We start from the raw sequence: 20,924 nt of genomic DNA on the forward strand, positions 1-20,924 counted from the left end.
GTAACCCTAATACAAGATGTAGTGAAAAACAAACATATAACTTCAGAATCATAGTTTGCACTTATTATCTATATCTCTATACAATAATAATCATTTGGAGCAGCTATAGCTACAGTACTGAGTGCTAATTCCTGATGATCTTCAATTAAGGTGATATATCTAAGGACGCCCTTTAGAGATGGGGATTTCAAGGTAGCGTCCTATTGAGTCCAATTTTTGGAGCTGGCAGGGGAAAGTAGGCGTTCTATGTTTCAAGTATTCGAAAGATGCAGTAGTAACGCCCAATCCATTTGCTTTGGCTAAAGGCAGTTCTTTTGGCTGTATCCTCCTTAGAGGAGAGATTTTAGAGGTAAGATGGGCAGTTTTGAAGACGCTCTATCGTAGGACCCCACCTTACTTGTTCACCAGGGTCCAACAAACATGGACGGATTCAGGAACATCTCCGACCGCATTCGCAATGGTAAGGGTGTTTTTGGGAATTCAGATACTTCTGCACCAAATGGGTCAATGCTTGATGGGTTTGCACCTGAGGATGGGAATGATCCCCTGATTTCTGTTGGCAGCATCGCTAAGGGAGTCTCCTTTTCCCTTTACTATCCACACCCTCAAAGAGACGTTGGTTCAAATATATGGGGAATTTATTAATGTGTCACGTGTTGCTTACTAACATCTATTTTTATGTTTTGACTGACCCAGGTGAAGAAGTGTTTCATGATGAGTCCACTGGCCAGGAGTAGTTGCTTAAGAAGACTGAGATGAGACCAGACTTAAGTGTAATGTTGATTTGGGGAATTTCTTTACATTATCTTATAGATTATGGAACTTTTTATGAAAAAGTGCAAGACTAGGGTTTTTTAATAGGTAAAATAAGATTTTATTTGATCAAATAACTAGGCAAAGCCAAAATACACAGGAAGTACACATTTAGAACACCGACTTACAAGTTAGGATCTAGATATGGATACAAGAAAATCATGGGAACTAGTCTCATTGAGGACAATAACAGAAGCCCATAAAAATAAAGTACGGAAGAAGAAACATCTAAGATCATCCAACGAGTGTTCTAGATCTTCAAAACTCTTATCATTCCTTCCCAACCAAATATACTGCACGAGACATGAGGAAATCACATTCCACATTGTAGCAATTTGGTGATTACCCTGAAGGCCTCTCCAACTAGCAAGGAGATCCACCACCAGTCTAGGTATTGCCCATGCAAGTCCACTTCTTCTAATCCCATAAGACCCTAGCCGCCTCACAATGAAGTAATAAATAACCCAGTGTTTCACCACTTTTTTTGTGCATATAGGACCAATCCACAACAAGCCCTCGCTTCCTTAGACTGTCCATGGTCAAGCTTTTCCCAAGACAAGCAGTCCAAACAAAGAAAGCAACCTTGGGAGGCAATATGCGCTTCCAAGGAAACGGATCAAAGTTCTGATGTGTCAAAACCTTGTACAAAGATCAAAAAATGAACTCTGTACTCCTCAAATGAATCTAATCCATCTTATCCGCCTCATCCCTACCACGCAATCTTGAGAGCTTTATCACTGCACCAAAGGTCATGCCAAAATCTGACTCTGGATCCCTGACCAACCACAAATCTGAAGTGACTTGCATAACCCCCCCCCCCCCCCCGGCGCGGCGGGATTGATTCCTAATTCTCCATAATCAGAGACCATATTGCACCTCTAACTTCATTGGAGCACAAACCCCCCCGAGAAGCACTCACATGCTTAGAATTTTAACAACCTTCCACAATGTCTCTCCATGATGATCACTTCCCAAGAAGAGCCTTGTTAAAAGTTCTCAGCTTCCAAACCCCCAACCCTCCGCTTGAGATCGGGAAGCAAACCGATTCCCAACTAACAAGTTGAAACTTGGCCTCATCCCTGATCCACCACACAAGAAAGAGCAGAAAATCCTCTCGATACGCTTTGCCACACTTGTAGGTACAGGAAATAAGGATAGGAAGTATGCAGGAAGGTTAGGGAAAGTGCTCTCAATTAATGTGATTCTTTCTCCCTGTGATAGGTACATCCTTTTCCATCCTACCAACCTTCCCTCGATCTTCTCAAGCACACCATCCCATATAGCCTTAGCCTTTAAAGCAGCCCCCAAGGGAAGACCGATGTATTTTAGACTTTGCAAGGTTCACCTTTAAGCCAGAGACAGCTTTAGAGCAAAGCAAGAGACCCCTCGATGAATGAACATGACCACGATCTATATCACAAAAAAAGCAGTGTATCATCTACAAAAAGAAGATGGGAAACATTCTACTGAGGGCATCCATACTACTAGGGGAAACCCACTAAAAAGCTTGATATAGATATCCTCTACCAACAGTGGCCTCCAGCATTCTACTGAGGGCATCCATAACAATAAGAAACAAAAAAGGAGACAAGGGGATCCCTTGTCTAAGTCCCCGAAAGTTGTTGAAGAAATCTAGCATACCATTCACCAAGATCGAGAAGCGAGCAGTGGAGACACAATGCAATCCAACTATGCTACCTTTCCCCAAAACCGCACTTCCCAAGCAAATAGAAATTTCCAATTCACATGGTCATAAGCCCTCTCCATATCCAGCTTACATAATTTTTTTTTTATAGGTCCATATCTAGCTTACATAAAATACCTGGCACTCCCGCTTTGATTCTACTATCTAAACAAACATTCATTGGCAATTAGCACTGCGTCAAGAACTTGTCTCCCTTTGACGAAGGCATTCTGGGGCTTCAAAATAATCTTCTCCATGATCGTAATCATAAGATTGGCAAGAACATTGGATATGATTTTGTACATCCATTAACAAGGTTAATAGAGCAAAAATCTTTCACATTCAAAGCCCCAGGCTTCTTTGAGATAAGTGCAATAAAGGTTTCATTAAGACTTTTTTAAAACTTCCCATATGAATGAAATTCATGAAAAACCTTCACAATATCCTACTAACAACATCCCAACAAGTTTGAAAAAAATCTACAGAAAAGCCATCGGGACTCAAAACCTTATCTTTAGCCCTTACTTTTATCACCTGCTGAACCACTTCCTCTTCAAATGGTTTTTTTGATTGGTCTGAGTGTCCAGGAACAGCATCCCTACTAATCCCGATGGTGCATAGGCCCTCGGCCTCTTCAAATGGTTTTTTAATAAGTGCTACTAAACAATTTTTTAATAATAAATTTTTTGAGCATTTTATGTTTGTAGAATCTTTTATACATGGCTCATATGTGATGTATTGTTAGTAGCATCCTTAATAATATGGAGGGAGGGGGGGTTACATTTTCAGAATTGTTTTTAATTACACCTTCTGCATTTGAATAAAATTATCTTATTCGTCGGAAAACAATAATAATATTAGTAATAATTATTATTGCATGCATGCACATGTATTAGATAATGGTAGACACACTGGCTAGACTACAAATTATAGGCGGACTTGCACTGATCTCAAGAACTAAAGCTGTTTTTGCTAAGAAGGCATAAACTCACATGGCATCATGAAGCCCAAAAATGAAGGCGTATAGAGAGAAAACAGAGAATGCAACTAAACTAATTTAGCTCTAAACAGATTTGAAGAACATGGCAGAATCTTTCCCTGGTGCTGGGGTGGAGGGGGGAGAGAGGACAAGAAAAACAGGGAGAGTCTTCAAGCACCCAGTAATCTCAACATAACCCATACCTTTGTTTTGCTGTTGTAGTAATATTTTTTACCATCACTTGTGGTGACTAATACCCAATCAGTACCCAATATGCTAGTCCTGTCCACAAGGAAAATATGGCACCACTTTAGAAGGAAAATTTTTAAGGCATTGCTTAAGACAGCGAAGATAACCTGCAACAACTCTAATAGTTAAAAGGAAAACAGTGCCAAAAAAAGTAAACTACAGAAACTCTAATGATAATATTGCGTAAAATCAGAGGACTTTTCAGATTTTCTCACACACCAAGGACAGGACCAAAACAGATCATCTGTAAATTTTTTTTTTTTTTATTGGCACCGGGCGTCCGGAACAACGTCCCGACTAATCCCAGGGGTGCATCTGTAAATTATATAACCTTAAGGATGCTTCTGACTGTATCTTCAGTAGCAAACACATATAGATCTGTTATGGTTTCCATTCATTCTCAAGTTCTGATTGAGATTTTTAATAGACTTTTTTATTCCAATTAAATGCTTTGGCATGACTCAGAACTCTGTCTAAAACATGAAAGACAACTAATATTCCAATACCATGAAGAATAATAACAGAACTTACGTTGAAACTGGAGTTGGCTGCACATGTACTTTATCATGCTGCAACAGAGTACCAACCAAGAAAAAGGTGATATTTAATTAGATACACTGAGGGTAATCTAAAATTCAGAAAGAATAGCCAAAGAAGTAGTTTCCAGTTCTAAGAAACTTCCTTAAAATATTTGAAAGCCATGCAGTAAAGGAAACCTCAAAATTAAATTATCTCTAAAAGTCACAAATGCTCGTCGAAACAAAACCAATTGAAAATAACCTTCCAGGCATAGAGAATTCCTAGAGAAGTCATAGGAGAGCCCGCAAGATTAATGCTTAAACATCTTTATATGTAAAGTAAAAACAAATGCCACTTTCCAGGCTTCTTCTCTCTAGCAACTCATATGTACTCTGAATAACAGGTTTTTAGTAATGCCAAATTATTTTCTTTTATAGGTAGTTTGGCATTTCAATTTGGATGGAGGGGTCTGGGTTTTCTTGGAGAGAGAGAGAGAGAGAGAGAGAGTGTATTAGTAATGCCAATTTTTTTTTTTATAAGTAAATGATTTTATTAATGACGTTAGTAATGCCAAATTATGAAAACATAAATTTTTATTTGGGTATATACAGTATCTCTTTATGAGGGCTGGCTGCCTAGGGACAGGTTAAGGGAGGACCTGCTGGGCTTGCTTCACATGAGTCATGAGATTGGGTCAGGGAATCGGAAAGGGGTTCAGGGCAAGCAGGCTTTTGGGCACACGGAAAAGGGAAAGTGGATGGAGGATTGCCTTTGGAAGCCGGAATGCAGGGATCATGATGATCTAGATGTTCCTCACAAAGCCAGAGCTTTATAGCATTAATTGTAGCAGTGGTAGGGGGATGTTGGAAATTGGAACTGTTCATAGTAACACACTCAATAATCCATGTACAACTTTGTTGGGGAAGCCAACGGCCCGAGTACAGCAAGGAAAAAGTCCTACCTCAAAAGAAAATCATTGGTGTATCTTTGTTGGATATAGTGAAGAATGTAAACATAAAGAGCAGTTTTGATCGGATTTTTGTGATTTAACATAGTTTAACATAAATAGGGTAGCTGGGAAATTCACCCAAATATTAGGTAGTTATTTCAAAAACTTGCAGCAATGAAGCTTTCATGATATCTAACAAAACATTAGTATTTGAATCCAAAAACTATCAATTATTTATGGGCACTCAAAGCCTCTTAGTTGCTTCCAAATATTTGTTTGGAATGAAGGATAAAAACATGATACCATTGTATGGGTTTTACAGGAAAAAAAAAAATTAAGGTCTAACTATCAAAAGCTTCAACAATAAAATCCACATCAAAAGGCATACCTGCCAACATTCCAAAAGCTGTTTTAGAGTCATAATTAATTAGAAAATGAAATTGCAGTGATAGAATCTCACAAAGCGTCCTGTGGATGGTGGTTTTTTCTCAGGCTCCTCGGTGGAGAATGGAAATTATGGCTCTCATATCTCTCAACTTTTATTTGCCAATGATGCTCTCATCTTTTGTGGAGTAAATCAAGGCCACATTCAATCTTTGAGGGCACTTCTTCTATGCTTTCAAGTCGTCTTCAGTTTGAAAGTGAATCTATTGAAGTCCGAATTTGAACATGGGAGATGTTCCTAACGTGGCAAATCTGACTAGTCTCTTGGGATGCAAGGTATCTTCCTGACCCATAAAATACCTTGGCTTACCCTTGGGTGCTACTTTCAAGTCAAAGGGTATTTGGGATGCCATGATTGAAAAGGTGGAGTGTAGACTAGCTACCTGGAAGAGGTTATACCTATCCAAAGGGGGTAGGCTTACATTAAGCAAAAGTACCCTCTCTAACCTATACACATATTTCTTGTCTTTGTTTCCACTTCTCAATGGTTTCCAACCTTATTGAGAAACAACAATGGGATTTTCTGTAGAGTGGGATGGGGAATGAGTTCAAATTCCATCTGGTGAACTAGACAACAGTGTGCACCACTATCTGGGGGAGTATTGCGGTGGGATTGTGGAAATACACAACAAGAGGATGGGAGGCTTTCTTTAAACCCATGCATCTTGAGGTGGGTGAAGGCTCTTGAGTCAAATTTTTGGCATGACAAATGGTGTGGTGATTGAATCCTTAAAGACACATTTCCAGCAATATTTGAGTTCACGAAGGATGCTTCAGCAGCTTATCTCTTGGATTTTCCTAATAACTCCTTTCAATGGAATGTTAATTTTATCACAATAGCATAGGGTTGGGAGTTGGATGTCATCACTGAGTTCTTTGCTTTATTGTATTCCACAAGAGTGACCAATGAAACTAAAGACGATCAGTTAGAGCCCCTCCAGGAAAGCTAAGTTCATGGTTAGATCGTTCTACCAAATCAACATACGCTTAAAGCGCTTTTAGAGTTGCTACCGTGGTTTTCAGCATGATCTACGAAAGCTTTTCAACAAAAGCTTCAATTTGGTGCTTTTTAAAACAATTGGTTTTCAGCTTTTTTTAGATGCTTAAAGCACATTTTATAAATTTACCAAACATACAATTTTACTCAAAACCAACCGGGCACTAAAGCTCCTTTAAAAGTAGCATTTTTTGTTTGGACAGCTTCCTTAGGCAAGATTCTCACTGTAGACAACTTAAGGAAACGTCAAATCATGGTGTTAAATTGGTGTTGCACATGTATGAAGAATGGTGTAACGGTAGATCATCTGCTCCTACACTGTGAGATGGCTAGGACCATTTGGGATGACTTTTTAGTGGGAAGGGTAATATCATGGGTCATGCCTAGAAGGCTAGTGGATTTTTGAGCAAGTTGGAGAGGCCTCCAAGGCAATCCTCAAGTGGCAACAATTTGGGAGATGGTTCCTCTATGTATGTGTTGGTGCATTTTGAGGGAGAGAAATGATGGAATTTTTTAGGATCGCGGGAGGACAATGGATGAACTGAAAGCTTTCTTTTTCAAAACTTTGTTCTTTCTGGCGGGGCAACAGATTTTAATGGGCTAAATCTCCATGATTTCTTTATCTCAGTTGTAAATTCTAGTTAGGTATTACTCATATATATGTCATGTGTACTTGGGCTATGCCTATTTTCTAATGAATAAAACTTATTGATCACCTATCCCAAAAATAATCTCACAAAGGGAATGAGATAACCAGTACTTGGAAAGAGCAAATCACAATCACAAAAATACCTCCCCCTTAAAGCCAAGAGGTTTATCATAAGTGGATTCTCCAGTCACGGCATTATAATAGTAGACTACTCCTGCCTCCGTCTTATGAGCAGTCCAGGCATCTAATTGTTCCTTAACAGCAGCTCCATCTTGGGTTCCAACTTCTTCTACATTTTTCCTATTATCTGCAAATATATCGAGTGACAGTAATGAAGCGAAAAAAGAACTCCACACAACATCATTAAAGAAGAAAAAATAAATCATACATTGTTTCATCAGTAATTAGTACGAAACCATCGGCATACCAATACCCGGAGGAGGTAATTCTGGCTGCATCCTCAAAGTTCCTGCCAGCATATGACCAGAAGCAGCAGAAGACACAGATATTGTCGGTGCAGTTCCCAAAGGAGTAACGCCAGGAGGTTGAGAATCAGGTAATGGAACAGAAGGGAGAGCCATACCACGTGCTGGCAAAGGAAAGGGACCAGGAAAAGCAGCAGGGTATGGCTGGAACGGTGACCTGGGCAGGCCACCCATCTGTGAAGGCTGCAACCACATTCCCTGAGGGGGAGCAGCCATGGCAGGAAAGGATGCATAGGGATAATTTGCAGTCTGGACAGCAGAACTTGATAAAACAGGGGCTGTAGGCATAGTGGGTCTTGGGACAGCTGAAGAGGAAGAATCAGTAGCAACAGATAGAACAGTCAGATTAGAAGAAATTTGAGCAGGCGCTGCTATTCCAGGAGGACCAGGTGTACCAGGAGTTCCAGGCATTCCAGGAGGCATAAAAAAAGATGGGGCAGAGGGCACCCAAGAAGTTACTTGGTTCAAGCTAGATATTGAAGATACAGGAATGGTAGAACTTGTAGAATTATCAGCAGGTAATGAAACAGGCTGAGGGATAGTTGATGCAGATGACAGAGTGCCAGCTTCTTGTGCAACAGCAGTCAATGAATTCTGGAATTAGCCAGGAATTTAGAACAATTATTTTGGGATACAAACATATCAGCAACCATTACAGATTTATAAGATAAAACTGTAATAATCTGGCCTGGCAATAATTAGATACTACAATGCAAAAGATTTTTTGTAAGGGTCTGGCTGTTTAAGCTGTGTTATTCTGTTTTATTTTATGTTTCAAAACTGAGTAATTGGACACACTGTCGGCAAAAGGATGCAACAGGTAGACACAAGCCACATACATAACAAAAACTGTTTCAGTACACAATCTATCTTGGTAATTAGAACAATTTAAACTCTTCATCAAATCTCCATGCAGTAATATAACAAATGCCCAAACATTTGGATCATCTTCTCAAACATATAAATCTATATCCTAGAAAGAACAAAAGAAAGAGAGAGGAAAACAAAGAAAAAGATTATTCCGATGACAGCAGCAGGTGTCTGTATTTCCACAAGGGTTGTTTAGTAATCAAGATGGAAAAACATTTACAAAGTCATGCACTCCAGCAATAGAGCAAAAATCACATTTCACCTTTGAGAACTCATGTTTACTAAAAAATATGACGCTTACCCCACTAGATTGGAACTGCTGATTGCTAGGGAAAGCAACACTGCTTTGTGAAATGTTATATGAAAAAGACGGACTAGAAGATGAAGACACGCCCGAAACCGGCAGTTGAACCAACAATGGAGATGCAGGTGGATTTGAGTTAATGACCTGAATGAGATGTAATTAGTCAGAATCAGAGATTAAAAAATACGAAAATCATCTATAACTCCAACGCATGGTATAAATTATTACTTACAGAGTTAGATGATGACTGCTGAGAACTTCCAGGAGGTGTACTAGCATTTGAAAGCACATTATAAGAGAACAAAGGTGGAGCAACTGCATAGCCAGGTGCATTAGAAAATCTCGCTTGGTTAGGTCCTTGTGTTGAACCACTTGCAGTACCAAGTAAACCCTTTGAAGTAGGTGTAACTGCACCAGGAGCAGGAGCAGCAGCAGTTGGAGTTGAAGGGCCACCAGATGACACTACAGCAGATGTACCAGGTACAGGTGCTTGAGAAGCTGATGGCTGTATTTCCTGTGTTAACCAAGCGGGTGATGCCATATTTTACCTACATATGATAGAGTCAACAAGATAAGAATCCTGATCATTCAGCTTATATGCATACATCTGATTTAATATGCCCTCTCCCCCCCAACCAAAAAAAAAAAAAAATCAGCAACAAAACCACCGAAAAAGGGATGGTAGCCCCTTGTATCAAATTTATTATTTGAAGAGCAAATCTTTTAAAGAGAGAGTGGAAAGTAGAAGGAAAAGAGAGAATAGAAAAACATAAAAATCTCAAAATATGATGCCCTGTATTGAGTGAGTGTAGGTGCTGAATGAGATCCCACATTATTTGGAAATGAGAAGTTCATGCTCTTTATAATGATGTCAAGGGGCTCCAATTGTACCATTAACTAATCTTCTTAAACTATGGGACCAAATGTCGGATTGTGATTGTATGTGGGAAGGTGGTAAATGGGATCCCACATTGCTTGGTAGGAAGAAGTTCAAGCCCTTTATAATAAATTCCAAGACATCCCACATTGCATCTTTACTTGATAAAATAAAACCTTAAATCTTGACTAGTCCTTTTGGAGTATGGGCCCAGATGTGACTTGGACCTCCCTTGGGTCATTACAAATGGAATCAAGGCCAATTCCAACAAAAAATGTGGGACTTGAGCCATACCACCTATGATGGAATGGCTCAACATGAACAAGGGGGGTGATTGCGATACCCCGTATTGTAACGCCCCAATGGAAGGACCAAACCACAAGGCCTATACTCCAAAAGGACTAGTCAATGATACAATTGGAACCCAATTGAAACATTATAAAGAGCAAGAACTTCTCATTCTCAAGCAATGTGGAATCTCATACACTACCTTGCTCTTTATAATATTTCAATTGGGCTCCAATTGTATCACTGACTAGTAGAACGGGTATCACAATCTCCCCCCTTATATTCCCGACGTCCTCAACGTGCTAGTCTACTATAGGTGGCACAGCTTAAGTCCCACATTTTTTTATGGGATAGGTTCTTATAACATTTGTAATCCCCAATGGAAGGCCCAAGTCACATGGCATGTACTCCAAAAGAACTAGTCAATTATACAATTGGTGCCCTATTGGAACATTATAAAGAGCAACAATTTCTCCTTCCCAAGCAATGTGGGTACCCATTCATCACCTACCCTTATCACTTATTAGAATAAGGTATCACACATATTGAGTGAGTTTATGTGGTGCATGGGATCTGACATTGTTTAGGCAGGATAAGTTCTTGCTATTTATAATGATTCCAAGAGACTCCAATTGTACCATTGACTAGTCATTTTGGAGTATGAGCCCAAATGTGGCATGTGCCTCCCTTGAGGCGTTACACAAAATAGTTGGGGGAGAGAGAGAGAGTAACGACTTTGCCCTTAAAAAAAAAGGGCAAAGTCGTCTTTCTTCTTTTAGTTATTCAGTGGTAGATAATGATGGAGTGTAGTTTTTGGATAGAAGCTAAGCAGTTTGTGATCAAAAGAAAAGGGGGGAATTTCTTTTGTATTGTTGAGAAGTGTAGAAAGTTCACGAAGGTCCCATACCTCAATGGAGATGTGGTGGTTTGGATGGTTAAGGTGGTCGAGGAATGCTTGAAGTTCTCGGGCATTAGGGCACCTTATCAGACTAGAAGAAGGGAAACAGAGTTTTCCTGGTCCAACTATGTCAAATACGCATGGTAGGTATGTGAAACTGGTTGAGCTGGGCACAAGCAAGGGGAAGGGAATCATTGCTATTCCTGAAGGGAATCATTGCTGTTTTCAGAGACAAAAACAGAGGTGTTTTTAACAATGGCATTGCAAAAGAGGTGAGTATGGTCAAATCGCTCATAGGGGTTTCCTCCTCCCATGAAGCTCCTTATTTGTCAGCTTTGATGGAACCTGCAAAAGATAATCCTGGCCCTAGTAACAAACATGGGAAAGATAATATCAGGAAAGATTAGGCAGTGTTGATTTTAAGGAATAAGAAGGATGGTTCGAAGGAGGTGAATCGACGAAATTTTTCTGATGATGAGGTTGACAGTTGGCATCCCAGATGTTGAAGAAAGTTGAAGAAGTTGAAGGGTCATTATGGCACATTCGAGCAAAGCTTCTTGGATGGAAGCATAGGCTGGATTCAATGTTGAAGACAATAGATGAGGGACTAAGCCTAATTATGGGCCTGGGTCATGTTTCAAAAGAAAAATTGAGACAACAGCTAAGGTGAAGAGGGGTTGCCTGGGCCTAAGGTTTCTATTGCAAATAAAGGAGTTGGGCTTGTTAGAGGCCCATACCAGAGGCATGAAACAAGGAAGAAACATCATAGTGGTGGGCCTCAGAGTTATACTAGCCCGCAAGGAGAATTGCTTCAACCCAAGCCTACGGCGACTCCGTGGTCTAGAACATAATGGGTCGTCGGCGATGGGCGAATCTTCTGGGTGTATTCCGGCGACGAGTTCTTCTATAGCAAACACGACGAATGGGATACTCAATATCGCGAATAGTAGGAGGGATGAGCCCAATTAGGTGGTTGCTTCGATCCAGCATCAAACTTCACATAAGAGGTCAATGGGTGATGGTGACCCTCCCAGTAGCAATCCAACGGCGTGTTTGCCCCAGAATGGTGCGACGGAGGTTCTTCAGGGGATTCTACGAGGTCGAGTTCCAATCATGCTGTTGGGAATGAGGTATCCTCCGTAGATCGTGTGCCAAGGAATGTTGATGAGGTAGAAGATGAATGTGGTGAAGGGCTAGGGGGGTCGAGACGTCTATCTCTGAAGTTTCATGCACTCAGTTTAATATATTTGAGTTACAGATGGTGATTGGTCGAGGTGAAGGTTTTGAATCTTGGGAATCAGGAGAGTTGTTTAAATCAGATGAAGATCTCGATCCTATTCCTTTGTGCTCTATTAATCCAAGCATTGAATAGCCAAGCAAATCTTCTAACTGGGTGTTGAGGAAGGTGGAAGAAATCAGAAACTATGTTGGAATTTATTGCGACGGATTTGAGGAGCAATTTAGAGCTCTACTTATTACCATTGAGGCTGGTCAACCTGCTCTAGCCAGATCAGCTTCTAAAAAGGAGAGGGAGTTGAAAAGATTTGAGTGTACTATTAATTACAAATTCAGGGAAGGGAGTGTCTTCAGAGACAAAGGCAAGGAGAGGGCTGTCAACAGTTTCCCATGAAGCCCAGGATCATTTCTTGGAATGTTCGAGGACTAAATGACTTTAGGAAATGTCTCCGGGTGAAAAATATGGTTCGTCAATGGAAGGCTGAAGTTATTTATTTTCAAGAAACTAAATTGAAGATAGTCAATCAATTGGTGGTTAATAGTCTATGGAGTTGTCACTACGTGGATTGGATTGAATCAGTTTCTTTTTTTTTTTTTTTTGATAAGTTAGAACTTTATTAAGCACAATGTAATAGGCGAAGCCCGAGTACACAGGAAGTATACACAAGAAACATCTAATTACATTCTAAAACTTAGAAAAACGAAGACAAGAACTCGTTTACAGCCCCACTCTTGAGTACAATAGAAGAGAACCAGCTAAGTAGAGTGCTTATAAACAACTTCCAAAATGCATCTCTATTGCATTCCCGATCATTAAAGCACCTCTCATTTCTCTCCAACCAAATACACCACATAATACACAAAGGCATCATTTTCCATGCAGCTGCCACATGGGATCAAGTATGCATTTGAAAGTTGGTCCAGCTTGTTAGGAAATTGACCACTGCTTCTGGCATAACCCAGCACAGCCCAACCCTTCCAAACACACCATCCCATAGCACTTTAGCCATTTCACAATGAAGTAGTAAATGGTTCATTGATTCCGCTTCTTTCTTGCACATAAAGCACCAATCCAAAACAATCATTCCGCGCTTCCTCAAGTTATCTATAGTTTGAATATTCCCTATTGTTGCTATCCATACAAAAAAAGCCACCCTTGACGGAACATGAGCCTTCCAAATCCTCTTCCAAGGAAAGCCAATATGGTGCTGATTTAGTATCACCTTATAAAATGACTGAACTGTAAATTTTTTAGAGGTTGTTTGTCTCCAACATAGTTGGTCCCTGCCCTGTCTTCTTATCTCCACTAGATACAACTGTCTAAAAAAATCAGTAACCTCCTCTACTTCCCAATCCTGGCAGATCTGGAGAAGCCTACATCCCAAAGCACCACTCCATTGGAAAAAACCATCACCTTGGAAACTGAAGCTTGCTTATTAGTCGTCAATCTGAAAACAACCGGAAATGCTCGAGACATTTCAATATCCCCACAACAAACATCAGACCAAAATCTGATTTTTGAACCATCACCAACCGAGAAGTTAACTTGTTTCAGGAAGCGACCCCAACCTTTCCTAATAAACTTCCATAGACTCACTCCATACGAATCCCTGCTCTCCTTGGTACACCATCCTCCCAAATCACTACCATATTTGCGATCAATCACCCCCCTCCACAATGCTTCCTCTTCCCCATGGTATCTCCATAACCACTTCCCCAACAACGCCTTATTAAAACTACATAGACTATGAATACCCAGACCTCCATCAGCAATCGGGCAACATATTTTTTTCCAACTCACTAAGGGAGTTTTAGTCTCCTCTCCCAGGCCTCCCCATAAAAAATCTCTATACAATTTTTCAATACAGTTGGCCACACCAACTGGTAAAGGGAATAAAGAAAGGAAGTAGGTAGGGATATTAGAGAGAGTACTCTTTATAAGAGTAATCCTACCCCCTTTAGATAAATAAGTCTTTTTCCAAGCTACCAACTTCCTCTCTATCTTCTCGATCACCCCGTCCCAAATGTGTTTGGCCTTAAAAGATGTCCCTAGCGGTAGTCCCAAATATTTTATGGGCAGAATTGCAACTTTACACCCCAGAAATTCAGCCAAGTGATGAATATTATGGACCTCTCCCACCGGTACCAACTCCGATTTACTTAAGTTCACTTTTAATCCCGAGATGGCTTGAAAACATAGCAGGACAGCAAGTGAACTTAAGTGAGGGTATCATCAGCGAAAAGCAAGTGTGATATAGTAGAAGAGCCACTAGAATTAGTTCCCACTGAAAAACCCGAGATAAATCATGCTCCTACCACTGCCTCCGCCATGCGACTCAAGGCTTCCATAACAATATCAAATAAGAAGGGAGATAAGGGATCCCCCTGCCTCAAACCTCTAGAACTCGGAAAATACCCACAAGGCTGCTCATTAACAAGTACAGAAAAGCGGACAATTGAAATGCAGTGACTTATCTAGCCACACCACTTATCTCCAAAACCGCATCTTCTAAGCATATACAAAAGAAAATTCCAGTTTACATAATCATATGCTTTTTCCATATCCAACTTACAAAGAACCCCCGGAGCCCCTTACCGCATGCGGCTATCTACACATTTATTTGCAATCAACACCGAATCTATAATTTGTTGTCCTTTAACAAATGCATTTTGAGATTTAGAAATGATCTTCCCCATCACTTTGCTCATTCTATTTGCTAACACCTTTGAAATAATCTTATAGATACTACTTACCAAATTAATTGGGCGAAACTCCTTCAACTCCGAAGCACCCACTCTCTTTGGAATCAAGGCAATAAAAGTGGCATTCAAACTCTTCTCAAACTTTTGAAACTCATAAAATTCATGAAAAACCTACATCACATCCTCCTGCACAATCTCCCAACAATCCTAAAAAAATGCCATAGAAAAGCCATCCGGCCCGGGAGCTTTGTCTCTACTCATTCCACACACCACCCGATGCACCTCAAGCTCTTCGAACGGCCTTTCCAGCCAACTTGTTGAAGAAGCATTCACCGCTGCAAAGTTCAATCCATCTATCTTAGGTCTCCAGTCTTCCGTCTCACTAAGGAGGGAACTAAAATACTGCACAGCATGCTCTTGGATCTCAGCAGGTAAGGTAAGCAGATTATTTTCAGTTCTTAACATCTCAATAGCATTGTTACGTCTATGAGAATTGGCCATTTTGTGGAAGAAGCTAGTACACTTATCACCCTCTTTAAGCCAAAGAACTCTCGACTTTTGCCTCCATGATATTTCTTCCCTCAAAAGAACCCTCTCAAGTTCTATTTTTACTTCGTTCATCCTAGACAAGCTCTCCTCGCTATCCCCATCAGCTTCCAAGGATTGAAGCTCTTCCCAAAGGGCTTTTTATTGTTGCTCAACATTCCCAAAAACCTCCTTATTCCATATCTTCAAATCAGCTTTTAAACCTTTGAGTTTACTAGCCAAAACAAAACTAGGAGTCCCCTCAAACTGGTACGACAGCCACCAACTTTTTACCTTATCAACGAAGCCCTCCACTTCCAGTCACATATTCTCGAACTTAAAGTACCGTTTGCCCTCATGAATACCCCCACACTCAAGAATAATGGGGAAGTGGTCCGATCCTATCCTTGGAAAATGTTTTTGGCACAACTTCGGATAATGAGCTTCCCACGACAATGATAATAAAAATCTGTCCAATCTAGAACTGCCTCTAGAATTGGACCACGTAAACTCACCCCCCACCAACGGCAAATCCAACAGTTCCAAGTCAAAAATCAGCTGTGAGAAAACCTCCATTGCTGTAGTTATTGAAGAAAGACCCACCCGCTCACTTGGGAATCGAACTATATTGAAATCCCCACATATGCACCAAGGAAGATCCCACATAGAATACAACCCTGATACTTCATCCCACAGTAGGTTCCTATCCCGATCCCTATTGGGACCATAGACATTTGCTAATGCCCACGACCACCCATCTTCCACGTTCCTTAATACACATGCCACCAAGTAATTTCCAATGCACTCTTCTACCATCTCGACAATTCTACTATCCCACATGACTAGTACTCCACCAGAAGAGGCTAAATAAGTCCAGCCTACAAACAAACCTCTCCACAAGCTACTAATAACATTCCTATCAACACTTTCCAATTTTGTTTCTTGGAGGCATACAACATCGATCTTCCAACTATGAATAATGGACCTAATGCGAAGGCGTTTATTGACATTATTGATCCCCCTTACATTCCAAGACATAATTTTAGGCTTCATTAACTGATATAGCTTCCCTCCCCTTAGATCTGTTCCTTCCCGAAGTACCCTCCTTATTGTAGGCGTTTATAGAACAATGCAATCTTCTCAACTCCCACTTCTTTTTCACAGATGACTGCTCGACCGTGGATCGACCAGCTTCAATAGCAACTAAAAGTGCCCTCAATTGTTCTTCATAACCATCATAAAAGAGACCCACACAGCTTTGAATTTTCTCCACTTGTTTAAAAACCCAATCTGAGGTTTCCTCCGACACAATCTAAAGAGGAGTCATCTGTAACAGAGATGAACTATCCATCTCCTCCTCATAAACAGCTACTTCGAGCTCTGGATCCGAGACCATCCTATCCTGCTCTTCCATTTCAGACCGTACAAACTCAACCTGCCTGCTTCCTTCTAAATTTAAGAACTGTGACAATAAACAATTACCCCCTTCCACCATAGAGGTCAGAACCTCATTTTGTTCCTCAGCAGCCTCGACAATTTCCCCTGCCTCCCTTTCCAGAACATGGTGGACCAACATAAGCTCACCCGAAGCTTCCATTATGCCTATCGACTCTTTCTGTGCCATTGGTGGAAGCATCTGTGCTAATATCGGCTCCATTACATTGTCTCGGGACTGAGCCGAAACTGTCTTGCCTTTGCTCACAAGAAAATCACCTTTACTCCTCACGATTGACGTCGGGATCTCCTTATCTACTACTGTCGACCAAGTCTATGCAGGAGCCATGACGTTTGTTTATGATCTTACGGCATAACTGCCTGAGTTCACCCCTCCATGCTTCACGGACCCTACTGTCGACGGCTGTTCTTCCGTCGAAGCTTCGAGGACCTTCGACGTCACCGTCTGAGGCTTCGCCGGTGACGGTGGCACTGACCCACCCACCTCTGAGTCTGCCCCGACCTGCGATTTCTTCCTCCACGCCAAACCTTTCAGCTGGTTGGGCTCGGTTCTGATATTCTGTTTGGACTAGGCCTTACCTTTAGGTCCCCTTTCCTGGCCCACACCCAAAGCCTCAATCCCCTTCTTCATAAGATCAGGCTCCGGCCCACTCCCCAGGCCCAAATTCAACCCCATAACTTCTTTACCCAAAACGCACCGTATCATCCCTTTGACTTTAACTGCCATCTCTTCCAAAGCAGCCTGCATACCCCGCAAATCCTTCAAAATACTTACATCATTTTGCCCAGACACACCTCTGCCATCACCCTCCCGCCTCTGTGCACCTACCAAAACAGGAACTTCACCTACTCTATTCAGGTCTACCAAAGCAAAATTTCTCCCGTCTCGAGGTGTCTGCACAACCTCCATGTATGACCGAGCCAATGGGAGTGCTACTGTCGACGAAGATGGTAGACTTCTCCCCTGAGCACATTCGTTACCCACCTCCCTCACGACCACTGCAAGCTTCCTCCACCCCATTCCATCCCTTTCCCCAGAGATAAAGATGAAACTCCAGCGCCCCCCTCCACTATACTCCACTAGGGCCAAGAAACTGCCACGGGAGTTGGAGCCCTTCTGCGCGATGTATCCCCTGTTACCATCCCTATAAGCAGAGTAGCACACCTTTCTTCCATGCTTAAAACATTCCTCCAAAGCCCTTAAGACCCAGCGTGCTGTGTCCCAACCCAACCTCAAAGTTTGCAATCCTTTCCAACCCCTCTCCGTGATAAGCACTTCACACCCCTCCGTCCGTATCTCAAACACCTTCAATTCAATTGCTAAACTTCTCATGGAGGACATATTCTTCCAATGATGCAACAGACACCCCATCGTCAAGAGCCCACAACCACCATGGACTACGTGAACTTACTGAGAGAGAGAGAGAATGGAGCTTCGGGAGGTATTATTGTAATGTGGGATAGGAGAGCTGTGGAAATAGTAGACTATTATGTGGGAGAATTTTTTGTGGCATGTCACTTTAGGAATGGGGATGATGGAGTAGAATGGGCTTTTGCTGGTGTATATGGGCCAAATGCGGATTCTAGTAAAAGTATTTTGTGGGATGAAATGGCGGGAATCTATTGCTAGTGGGATCTTCCATGGTGTATAGGAGGGGATTTTAATATTACTCAGTTTCCTTGTGAATGAGTAGGGGATTCTCTGATTTCTAAAGCTATGTTTGAGTTTTCTGATCTCATTTCAGAGTTGCAACTGGATGATTTACCTATGGTGGGAGGGGATTTTACGTGGTCTAATGGGAGAGCATGGTCACGATTGGACAGATTTTTGGTTTAGCTTCTTGGGAAGCATTATTTCCAAAGTTGAGTCGGAAAAGATTGCAGAGAATTGTTTCTGACCACTATCCTATCATGATGGATTGTGGGGGTATTATTAGTGGAAAGAGATATTTTAAATTTGAAATTATGTGGTTGGAGGATGAGGGTCTTGTTGAAAGGGTAAGGAGGTGGTGGGCTTCATATCATTTTACTGGTACACCAAGCTTTGTTGTGGAAACATACGGGGAGCAACAAGTTTTCTGTTAAATCATATTATAAGGTGTTAACAGTTCAACAACATATCTCGTTTCCGTGGAAGAGCATTTCAAGGGTTTCTGTGCCTTCTAAAGTTGCTTTTTTTACTTGGACAGCTGCTCTTGGGAAGATTTTGACGGTTGATAATTTAAAGAAACGTGGTATGATTGTTATGGAGTAGTGCTTTATGTGTAAGAAAAATGGCAAATCGATTGATCATTTACTTTTACATTGTGAGGTGACTAGGGAGTTATGAGTTGGCATTCTTAGTAAAGTTGGGTTGAGTTAGGTTATGCCAAAGAGTGTGGTGGATCTTCTAGCTTGTTGGAATAGGCATCATAATAGTTCTCAACTGGTAGCGGCATGGACGATGATTCCTTTGTGCTTAATGTGGTGTTTATGGATGGAAATGAATGAGAGGTGCTTTAACAATAAGGAGCAAGCTGCGGAGAAAATCTGGAATTTTTTTGTGTCTTCTTTGGTTTTAATGGTTTTCTGCTATTGTACTCAAGGGGGGGAATGTTCATGAGTTTTTGTTTTCTTTTCAACTTTCTAGAATGTAATTAGGTGTCTCTTTTGTATACTTCCAAGGTACATGGGCTTCACCTAGTTTCATTCGACCAATAAAGTTTCTTACTTATCAAAAAAAAAATATCTTATTAACAATAAAAAAAAAGGGCAAAATTTAACATCACCATCATATCGCTATTTTATACCCGCTTCTCATCCCCCTAATCCTACTACCCCACAAACACGTACATGTGCTTTTGTTTGAATTCTTAAAGCGTGCTGCCTCTTGTTCAAGCAGGATTCAGACCCTGTACAATTGTTAAGCGTAAGAGTCTCACAAAGCAACCCCCTCACAGCAACCATCAGATACATCTCCATGGGCATTATGCCCAATAAAATGCATGCTTTTATAATATCTAAAGCAACATACTGTTTTTAATCATAGATAGTAGCTAATTTTAACAGTGAACCATGATTGGGTTAGAATAATAAAGGATATGTGCAATGCATAAGAAGGCCTCCGAGGAATTCTTTCTCCTAGTACATCAAAAGAAAGAAGAAAACCTCAAAAACTTTTCAAGGAGAAAGTTTGGGAGGCCTATTTTCACTAATAAAGGTTTTTTTAACCGATCAAAAAAATAAAAGTTTCGAATCTATAGTTTACATTTACCTTAAAAAATATTCAGTTCCACCTTTTCTCCTATGGTGGCCTTTTATATTGCAGTGCGTAGTCCAATAAAACAAAAAATAAAAATCCAGGGAATTAATTATATATCTACCCCAAGTTACTGTCAAGAACTTGGTTCTTATATCGCATCTTCGTGAACCATTACAGAATTATTTTCTTTTCAGCATTATCTCAGAAACCAAATATAACTAAGCTAGTAAAATAAGCGTGAGGTACAGAATTAATTGTTAATGTAGAAGAACGATTACATACACGATGAAAAAAGAACAACACCAATAACAACAAAGGCAAACTAAAACCTTAGTAGACTGTTCTACTTGAAAGAAAGCTAAATCCTTAAAAATTGAAAACTCTCTTAAAAAGTACAGCGCTATAAATTAATTTGCCAGTTTGTCTATTTAACGAGAAAGTTTTCCCGGAAAGTATTTTCTACCACAACAAGCATAGGGCAAGAGAGCCAATGCTAACCAGATTGAGTTCGGGAACGTAATGGAGCAATGGAGTTGTGTTCCCCGTCCGGATGGGGCGCACGTTAGCGTCCGTCGTCTGCGTCTATGCGGGTTTTGAGTCCCTGAGTTTAACCCTCCGAGTGGAAGAAAAAGAGAGGAAGGGGTTGAAATGGAAAGAAAGAAAGGACCTAATGCGCGAGGAAGAGGGTTCGCATTCTGTAGTCTGTACCCTCGCGTGTATACTGCAATCTTGCTCCACATTGCCACGTATTCATTCCAC

The 20,924-nt window shown here is 40.9% G+C and overlaps 1 protein-coding gene across 2 annotated transcripts in view; it reads right to left on the reverse strand.

Annotated features, from left to right (window-relative positions):
- The window catches only part of LOC109006106 (pre-mRNA-processing protein 40C), a 55,879-nt gene extending 34,987 nt beyond the window's left edge, over positions 1-20,892 (reverse strand). The window contains exons 1-7 of one of the 2 annotated variants that reach the window (XM_018985285.2): positions 20,664-20,892; positions 9,175-9,490; positions 8,940-9,086; positions 7,717-8,362; positions 7,427-7,590; positions 4,257-4,294; positions 3,680-3,758 (exon numbers count right to left, since the gene is read on the reverse strand). In XM_018985285.2, the coding sequence (XP_018840830.1) occupies positions 3,680-3,758; positions 4,257-4,294; positions 7,427-7,590; positions 7,717-8,362; positions 8,940-9,086; positions 9,175-9,483 (1,383 nt within the window). In that variant the 5' untranslated portion in view covers positions 9,484-9,490; positions 20,664-20,892. Of the gene's footprint in view, positions 1-3,679; positions 3,759-4,256; positions 4,295-7,426; positions 7,591-7,710; positions 8,363-8,939; positions 9,087-9,174; positions 9,491-20,663 lie in introns of both variants that reach the window. The other variant, XM_018985276.2, reaches the window with a different exon arrangement.
- Between the last annotated feature and the right edge of the window lie 32 nt (positions 20,893-20,924).

This window comes from Juglans regia, chromosome 13 (assembly GCF_001411555.2).
Source record: "Juglans regia cultivar Chandler chromosome 13, Walnut 2.0, whole genome shotgun sequence".
NCBI lineage: Eukaryota > Viridiplantae > Streptophyta > Magnoliopsida > Fagales > Juglandaceae > Juglans > Juglans regia.